The 9,947-nt window shown below is 39.7% G+C and overlaps 1 protein-coding gene across 1 annotated transcript; it reads right to left on the bottom strand.

Moving 5' to 3' along the window:
• Positions 1 to 9,002: 9,002 nt before the first annotated feature.
• LOC110320309 (olfactory receptor 52B4-like) lies at positions 9,003 to 9,947 on the bottom strand. The gene has a single exon (XM_021196281.1). It carries the CDS (start codon positions 9,945 to 9,947, stop codon positions 9,003 to 9,005), a length of 945 nt encoding a protein of 314 aa, XP_021051940.1.

Here is a 9,947-nt window from a genome sequence, read left to right as displayed (position 1 = left end):
TTACCTCACTAAGGATGATATCCTCCAAATACATCCATTTGCCCAAGAATTTCATAAATTCATTGTTTTTAATGGCTGAGTAGTACTCCATTGAAACACACACATTTTACCACATTCATTCTTATAGTCACCATCATATGTGTTCACTCACAAATGTTCTAATTAAGCAGTGACACTGACACACATTTTCACAGTTCACACCAGTAGTTCTTCACTATGACACTGCACAAGCACAGATAGGCTTCCCCAGACTTATACAGATAACTACTAACTGTGTCAAGCTTACTCTCACATACATCATAAGTTATCTGTGTGATGACTTACATGAGTCTTATCAGCCCATCCCCACCCAGCAATTCTGGCTTTCCTCTAAACAGAGAGCATCCTCTGGGAGCTGAGGATTGGAGCTACTCCCTTACCCCTGCCTCCAGCCTCCCTGTCCCATTTACCAGAAAAGACAGCTCTCAAAACAGGTAACTCCTAGGGCAACATGGCTGCTTCTCTACTTCCATTTTGAACTTCACAAGCTTGAGAGGGACACTAAAAATATGAGTTCTGGGAGGGTTGACAGTTCAAAGCCAGCTTGGGTGACAGGAACAGAGCTTGTCTAAAAACACAAAAACAAAACAAAACAAAAACACAGTCATTTGATCCATTTACATGTTATCTACTTCATTTTTAAACTATCCTTTTTGTTTATTAAAAAGACCATGAATGAGAAATGTAATGTGTAGTCACAAGCTACATCAAAATCATAAGATCAAAGACACCCTCTTTCTCCTAGCACTGCATAAGAATGCAGTCCATAACTCTCCACCCATACTCAGGCAAGAAACTCTAATAAACTCAGTTGTTCACGCACCAAATGAAGACATGACAGTAAAAGGGGTAGCTTGCAGTTAATCTTACTTGTTCATGGCAGTTTTTTGTAGTGTAGAATTTACTAATTCATGTGAGAAACCTAAAAGTTCTGGACCATCACAGGACAAATCTCCAAGCCCGTTGCTCAAGGCTAATTTTGTGTATGCTATTATTTATCCAGACTCCAGAATGGAGCTCTTCAGAGTTGTGAGTTCAGAGAAATGAGTTCAGAGGTCAAGAAGCAGTTGCCTCATCTCTCCCTCCACTCTTGTTCCCACAAAGCCTCAAAACTTGTGGAAGGACTGCTGGACTGACCTCTGGCTGTTCTCAGATGGATAATTCCAAACACAAACTCCACTGGATGACCAAATGACTAAGGCAGGCATCACTTTGCCTCTGTACCTCCCTCATCTTCACACTCACACCCTCGTAGCTCATGCCGTGGGCAGAGGACACAGAAGCACCAGACTCTGATGATTAATACCAACACAAATCTCTCCTCATCACAACTGTCAAGCTCTACCTGCAGTCACGCTCCATCCTTATCGCAGAGTGTCCACATGGCAGAAGACTCTACCACAGTCAGTATACCACTGTGTGGGAGGACCTGAAGAACAAAGTATTCATTCTCTGAGCATCCCCAGGGACCATGAGCTAATCCATGTGACTTTCTTCTCCCTTAGGATCTCCTCTACAGCAGGAATATAACTAGAAAGCCCTTAACTCTTTCATGACATGGATGCTGGGAGCCCATAGTGAGAAGCCTACTTGAAGGCTGCCATGTTGGATGAGATAATTTGGTGGGGAAGGCATAAGATCAGAGGACAGGAACTTAGCCAAAAACCTTCTGAAGGGCCCCAAACCTCATCCCTCATGACCCTCTTAGACGCTGACTTATAAAAGGCAAAAACAATTTAAGCTTTGAATCTTATCTTTTGAAACATTTATTTGATTGTTTGTTTGTTTTTGTTTCATCCAGTCAAACCACATCGACTTAGTGCTATGTTTGCCATATCATAACAAAATGTTAAAGACAGTCAAGTCCATTTAAAGTAAATTTATGTTGCTGTGTTTTTATCTAATGGTGGTATCTAGGGATTATCAATAAAACATTTCCATTGATAACCCTCCCAGCTCTTTCTCTGCTATTTTTGGGGCATTCATATTGTATACTGTCTACCCTGCATGTTCTGACTGCTTGTGAAAATAAATGTCAACCACATGGCTTCTTTACTTCTCCTGCTTTAGGAAACCATGCTAATTTTTCATTAGATTTTGTTGTTATTTTTAAGGTGTTGAGCATGATGCTGTGGTCCATAGAGAAAGTCAGTGGTCACTGTGGGGGAAAAAATGAATATCCTTCATCTCACTTCTCTTGTTTTGTGGCAGGAATAGAAAAAAATTCACTGGTATATCAAGAAAGCAAAGTACAGCACAATTCACCACATGGTTCTGTTACAGCCGCATCTGTCTCCAGATGAGCACAGCATCACATGAAGAGTTAGTATTCTATACGTATTTCTAGAAAGAATGGGTAACTGAATATTCTGCTATGTTGGTCTACCATGATGACTTTTTTAATTATTTCATTTCTGAGATTATAATATAATTACATCATTTCTCCATCCCCTTTCCTCCCTCCAACCTGTCTCATCTCCTCCTCTTTGCTTTCTAGGCTCCTTCTCCTGAATATTTACATAGCTTCTAGTTCATTCTGCTAACAGTAGTCTCTGATAAATATAGTTACATACAATTTTTAATTTTTAGCTTATTTGTGACACACAATTCCCTTGGGATGTGTGTGTGTGTGTGTGTGTGTGTGTGTGTGTGTGTGTGTGTGTGATAATATGTGTGATAATGTAACTGTGGGCATGCATACCATGGAGCACTGTGCAGCTCAAAGAACAACTTTCAAAATTTACTTATCTTCTTCCACTGTGGGATCAAATTCTTTGTACTCACTGACCCGTCACCAGCCCAACATACTAATCCCTAAATGACCTCCGAATTATTTGAGTTAAATATGTAGTGCTACAAAGAAAAAAGCTATAACAGAAGTATCTTCACTTCCAGGTATTTTATCCTATTACTAATAGAAAATTTCACATGTTAATGCTTTCTAGATATCTCTTTGCAAGTAAGTTAAAAAAAAAAATCTCCCATTGGAAATCTACTCCATGCCAGGCACTCACTTCCAAATGCAGGAGTGGAGAAAGACAAGTACCCTCGTGGAACCTATGTCAGAGTCGACAAAGAAAATCTGAAATGCAGTCGACAAAGAAAGTCTGAAAAGAAAAACCATCTAGTAAAGTCTTCATTTGTGGATATTTTGGTGCAATTTGTTTAAACTGGTGAGACTTGATGATACTGTGGGACTTGTTTCCAGATTAGTACTTACTGACTCTCTTGTAGAAACTGCTGTTCATCTGGGACTGTATCTTCTAACTTCTCCTCCTCGATGCTGGCGTAGACCTGCTAGATTCTTTCACAAGCACATGCAAGATGCTGGCACCTTGGAGAAACAGCTCAATGTCCTCGTAGAAAACTAATTCCTCTCTCTCTTCTTCTTCCCCAAAACTTACCGACTTATAAGTGACAAATTAAATGCATGTGTGTTTGAGGTATACAAATGGATGTTTTAATACGTATGTGCACTGAAATAACCACCATAATAAAGCTAATCAAAACACGCATTACCTCACATAATCCCTCTGGGTTTGGTTTTGTGGAGAGGTCTACATCTTTGCAAATTTCATGTGCCCTAGTGACACATCCCTGAACATTAGCTTTCCAAAGCACACCCGTATCTCATAACTAAGATGTTGAGTCCTGGGACTACCTCCCCCCTAGCTCCCCTTCCCTGGACAACTGCCATTCTATTCCCTGCTTCTGTGAACCCGGCTGCTTTCGATTCCACAGGCGTTTGTCCAGATGTGAACCTGGCTGCTTTAGATTCCACAGGTGTTTGTCCAGCTATGTATCTGGCTTATTTCCCCAACCATGATGCCTTTAGGTCCATGCATGCTGCTGCAAAGGACAGGAGTTCCTTGTTTTAAGGCTGAATAATATGCTCTTGTATGTGTGTACACACCTTTCTTTTATTCATTCCCCACTGTCCATACTCTCAGATGTTTCCTCCCTGGCTCTGTTTCTCTCCACTCTACTCTAGGTATTCATTCCTATAATCTTATCTCCTGCATAATTTCAAACATCTACTGTCTAGTCACAATTTGATTGCCCATATATTGGCCAGTTATATGTATTACATAACCTCCCCAAGATTGTATTCCATTAACATCACTATTATCTCCATAAGCTACCAGCCCACGCTGTGTGATTTGTATTCTGTTTAGTGATTTATAATTTTTAAGAATATTTCTATTTGTCCTTTGACATTCTCATATATGTATATGAAGCATCTTTTTCGTATCCACTTCAATTGTCTCCTCACAGTAGGCCCTAGACCACCCCAAACATATCCTCTTCTTTTTTGTACACAACCTTCTAGTTCAATTACTGACTCATGGATGTGGGGGCTACCCATGTTAGGACCCATGGAAAATATACCTGTGTCCACCCAAACCAAAGAAAACTTATTCCCCCTCCTTCAGCAGCCACCAATTGTCATGAGGTGTTCAACTAAAGGAGGACCCCCAAGGACTCATGCCCATCCATGCTGGAATGATACCTGCCTTGATCTTTACAGAGCTTGTGCAGGTAACTGCAGATACTATGTGTTCACCAGTATGTCATCATTTATATTCTTCAGTTTGGAAGGCATTCATCATTATAATTTTCTCTTAAACATGCCAATCTCACATTAATATGTACCCAGTTAACTCCCAAATTCATGGAGATCATGGAGATTGGAATACTATAAATAAAATTTTTGTCTACCTAGGCTATCAGCAAAGCCTAGCAACAGAAACTATGGATTTTATTAGTAACTACATTAGTAACTAATACAGCAGTATTAGTTATCAGTCTGAATGAATGTATCACACCAATGCAGGTTGTTAATAGAAGGCAAACCAGAGGAAGGGAGAAGAGAGGCCCATGCAAATGTCCTTCTTTCTGCACATTTTTTTCTGTAAAAGTAATTATTTAGTCTTACTAGCCCTTATAAAAGACCCACAATCCAGGTATTTTATTTATAAGCTGCGAGCCTGGATTGGACAGCTTTTGGCAATACTCGCACTTACGTCCCAGCCATGTGTCTGTCCCTTGTGACTTGCTGTTTCTCCTGGCCACGTGCTCGTGGTCCATCTTCTCTCATGGCGGCTTCCTCCTCTCTCTGTCTCCTTTCTTCTCTCCCCTCTTGTCTCTATCTAGGACCCCTGGCCAGGTAACTGAAAACCCGCCTACTTCTATGTACTGCCCAATCATAGGCTTTAGCCTTTTATTGACCAATTAACCGGGGCATCTAGGTTTCACACACACTTGGTGTACCTAAGGATCTCCTCATTGGGGACAACCAGATTTTTGGGAACATTTAAGATTTGAATTCATAGCAGTATCACTTCAACCCCAATGTTTTTCTGTGAAGATAAATTAAATTTTATCAAATTTTAAGTTCAATCATTGAATAAAAAATAAGATTCAATGTTTTAGTGGACCAGTTTATTAGACAGGGGTAAAGATCATTAGTAGAAATCAACCACATGTTAGGAAAATATTTCCCCATGTGATTTTTTTTAAAAATCACAAAAATAATAAAGAGGTTGGGTCTTGGAGGGTTAGGGGCAGAAGACAGAGATCTCAAATAAGAAACAGCCACGTTAGTGGAACCAGCCCAGTTGTCCATCGACAGATGATGAATAAAGAAAAATGTGGTGTATACATACACACATCATTTCATTCAGCCATAAAAGAATGAAATCATAGAGAAATGAATACAACTGGAGACCATCATATTGGGCACAATAAGTCAGATTCAAAAAGACAAATATCTCTTTTTCTCTCTCACCTGTCAATCCTAGATTTTAGATGTATAAAATCACATGTATGTGACATATATGACTATGTATGTATATGACATGAAAGTCAGTAAGAACAGGTAAATGAATTGGCTGGTGGGAAGGGCAAAAAGAAGGAATCTGAGGGGATAGAGTAAATAGAGTGAAAGTCCCTGACATACGTGAAGGAAGGTGTCTATGGAGCCTGCCACTGTCTTCAATGAGTACACGACAACCAATCCATGTATAACAAACTCAAAAGAAACTATTTTGATGGAGTTAATACTGACAACTCAACTGTGAGAAATCTTACCTTTCTCTCATCCATGACCCAAAAAAAGTGTATTTTTTATAGGTTTAGTCTGCCTGTTCCTGAACTCACCCTATGAGATATGAAGAAATGGCACTGTTCTTCATATATAGCAAGTATCATACTACATGCTATTGCAGGGAGGAAGCTTGCATCCCATGCCCAGAAAGATGCAACTGTATAAGGGACTAAATGAGCAGAGAGACATACTCAGCTTACCGATTATGCATCAGTTTTCTTTGTTTTCCCAAGGTTTATTTGTTAATGTCTATTTTTGAAAAAATAGATCTAAAAAGCAAACAATCAAAATCTAGAAGAATATCTGGATGAATAATAACAAAATTTTAGATTGAAGAAAATATCCTGAGGTTGCATGGGAATTAAAAAGTCAGCCTGAAGGAAGATGATGACTGCTAGAGGTTGTGAAGGAGAGAATGAGGAAGAAGGAGCTGGCCAATGCATGTGGTATCCATGGACTGAAACATCACATTGAACACGATTAAAATGCGTGGTGAGTGAGTGTTAATAAAACCAAAAGATGGTAATATGAATAATTTATGCTCGTAAATGTAACAGTTTAAATGTCAGGACCAGTTCTTTGAAAATCACAAACTCAAACCTTAACTAAGAAAAAATCAATTATTTTAATTTCTTTTAAATATGAAAAACTTAAATTGTTCTTTACAAATGCCAGGAAAGTAAATTTTCAGGTCAGAGAGTTTAACTGGAAATTTTTATGAAACAATCAAGAATTAATAGCAACCTTAGTGCTCATGATGGAAGATCTGGTAGACCAAAGTGTCCAGGAGTTATGTCTCCCTTAAAAATGGCTGAAACATGGATGCTCACAGCCAGCTATTGGATGGAACACAGGGTCGCCAATGGAGGAGCTAGAGAAAGTACCCAAGGAGCTGAAGGGGGCTGCAACCCTGTAGGTGGAACAACAATATGAACTAACCAGTACCCCCTGAGTTTGTGTCTCTAGCTGCATATGNAGCAGAAGATGGCCTAATCAGCCATCATTGGGNAGAGAGGCCCCTTGGTCTTGCAAACTTTATATGACCCAGCACAAGGCAAGGCCTGGGCCAAGTAGTGGGAGTGGGTGGGTAGGGGAGCAGAGGTGGGGGGATGGATAGGAAACTTTCGGGATAGCATTTGAAATGTAAATAAAGAAAATAATAATAATAATAATAATAAAATGGCTGAAACATGGAAATCATTAAGTAGCCTCAATAAAAATATATTATGATATTAAAAAAAGAATTAATAGCAAATATATAGAGTTTCAGCTAGTATACACTAAAAATACCCATAGAGGTTGTTGGTATTTTTGCATGAGGATAAGTCCACATAGCTGTACTGAGAAGTGTTGGTAGAATAAAATCTAACTTACTCATATGGATAATAGGAAATATATTTAGAAAATACTATTAATGAATATGTCTATAAGAAAGAGTAGATAATTTTACAATGATTTTTTTTCTATTATGTCATCTGACATGGGATGGGTGACAATTTTGCAGAAAGAGAGGTTTGTCAATGCTGTCACCACTTCATGTGACTGACTTATTGGCTCGTCTGTGTAGATGTTGTTTCTGAGGATCTGAAAGAATGGGGCAGACTGTAGTCTAATGTGGTAGACAACATTTCTTCAGGTTCAGTGTACTTTTATACATGAGTGTAACAACGAGAGTAATGATCCAAGGGAAGACTGTTTGAGTTCAGAAAAAAATGTAAATAAATGCCAGTAAGCACATACCTGATATTAACAGAGTAGTCCTCTCCCAGAACTTTCTCAGGACAGACCATTTTAAATACAATTGTCTGGAACATACTATAGATTATATTTAGAGAAGCACAAAAGGCCATATCCAGATTCAGGGTGCACTGCCCAGATTGAATTCATTGGATAACTATGATTTGACATCCAACAAGAATAAATATGTCGTATAAATTGAATATAAATGTTTGTCACAGGAGGCACAAAAGCACATCCAAGACCAATTCAGGGAACAAGATGCACCTGAGGGGAAGGACACTCTGCCTTTCTCCCTCAAGCCTCTCTCAGTTCACCAAGGCACTGTTCAGCATGAGACATTCATTCTTTTGACTGTGTTCCTACAATTGGCTATTTAGTACATTAATCCAGTGACATATATTGTCATTGATATAGGAGGAAAGTGTGACAGCAGGGTGTCACGAAGAATAGAGAAGACAGTGAACAAATAATGAAGACATAACTTTTTCCAGACCTTTTGTTGTGATGAGGCAATAACAAGAAGGGAAGCAGGGTGCAGAGTGAGGAAAGACAGAGAAAGTGAGTGAATTGAGAATGATGCAGAGACAAGAGACAGACACAGAGACAGAAAGACTGACTCTGCTATCATATGGTGTCCCAGAGATTTTTATCTTCTCTTGAATGCTTCTTTTGAACAGCAATATATATGGAGATGAAATGAGCCTAAGAGAAATAAATATTTATATTAGAGGAGAACAGTTGGAAAACACATAAAGGAATGGTCAACATAGAAAGAAGAATAGGAATTAGTTTGATATGCAAGAAATCCAGCAGTCATCTACAGTTCTCTGCTGGAATACATATCTACAGGTTACAAACTAGAACTTGAATTTTAAAAAATGAATATATTTCTCAGACTCTGAATGTGAAAAGTCACTGATCCCCAAGTATGCCAATCTCATTACTGATCTGAGACCTTAAAAAGCATATCAAAACTCCCCTAGCAGAATTTATTCAGAAAGAGGGCTATTCAAATAAATTGCATGGCTCGATGTCTCTCACCTACTGGACTGTTAGCGTTTCCCTTGTATGTGACTAGAGTAATGAGAATACAGCACCTTAGTTTCTGTTCTGAAAGTCATATTACTTTCAGAAACAAAACATGAGTCACTTGGTCTCGGATTTGTTTGGTCTTGACCCCATAGATGATGGGGTTCAACATTGGAGGAGCCAGAATACAGACATTGGAAAGCAGGACATGCACACCAGTTGAGATTTTGTACCCAAACTGATGGTTGAGTGTTGAGAAGATCCCAGGCCCGTAGAAGAGGATAATGATGCAGACATGGGAGCCACACGTGTTGAGAGCTTTGTGGCGAGCATCCCGGGAAGGCATGCGGAAGACAGCACGGAGGATCAGCACATAGGAAACAAAAATTAACACAACATCTAAATTTACTGTTGACATTAAAACAAAAAATCCATACCAGATATGCACTTGGAGGTCATTGCATGCATATTTGGACAAGCCAGCGTGCTCACAAGCTGTATGTGGAAGAATGTTGGTTCTGCAAAAAGTTAGTCTTTTCAGAAGAAATATTATGGGAAAAATTGTACCATAGCTTCTCAGAAAGATGCCCACTCCGATTTTCCCAATCAGCGAATTTGTGAGAACAGTGGTGTACCTCAGCGGGTAGCAAATGGCAATGTAGCGGTCAAATGCCATCACCAGCAAGATCCCAGACTCAGAGATGAAGGTGGAGTGGATGAAGAAGAGCTGAGTGATGCAGCGATCCAGGGAGATCTCCCCAGCGTGGAACCAGAAGATGGACAAGGCCTGGGGAACTGTGGATGTGGAGAGCACAATGTCTGCCCCCGCCAACATGCAGAGGAAGAGGTACATGGGTCCATGGAGACTGGGCCTTGTGAGGATGATGAAGATGAGCAGGCTGTTCCCAAGCAGGGCAGTGACATAGGAAATGAAGAAGGGGATGGAAATCCACATGTGCTGGTCCTCTAGGCCGGGGATGCCCAGCAAATGGAAGACTGTGTGGCTAATACCCGTATGGTTTACGGTACCCAT

Source organism: Mus pahari, chromosome 1, assembly GCF_900095145.1.
Source record: "Mus pahari chromosome 1, PAHARI_EIJ_v1.1, whole genome shotgun sequence".
In the NCBI taxonomy this organism is placed as follows: domain Eukaryota; kingdom Metazoa; phylum Chordata; class Mammalia; order Rodentia; family Muridae; genus Mus; species Mus pahari.
The sequence above is the reverse complement of the archived record's forward strand: the minus strand, read 5'-3'. Positions and strand labels throughout refer to the sequence as shown.

Excerpts from the sequence above, each read along its gene's own strand:
- LOC110320309 (XM_021196281.1), bottom strand. The coding sequence starts at position 9,947 with ATGGGTACCGTAAACCATACGGGTATTAGCCACACAGTCTTCCATTTG.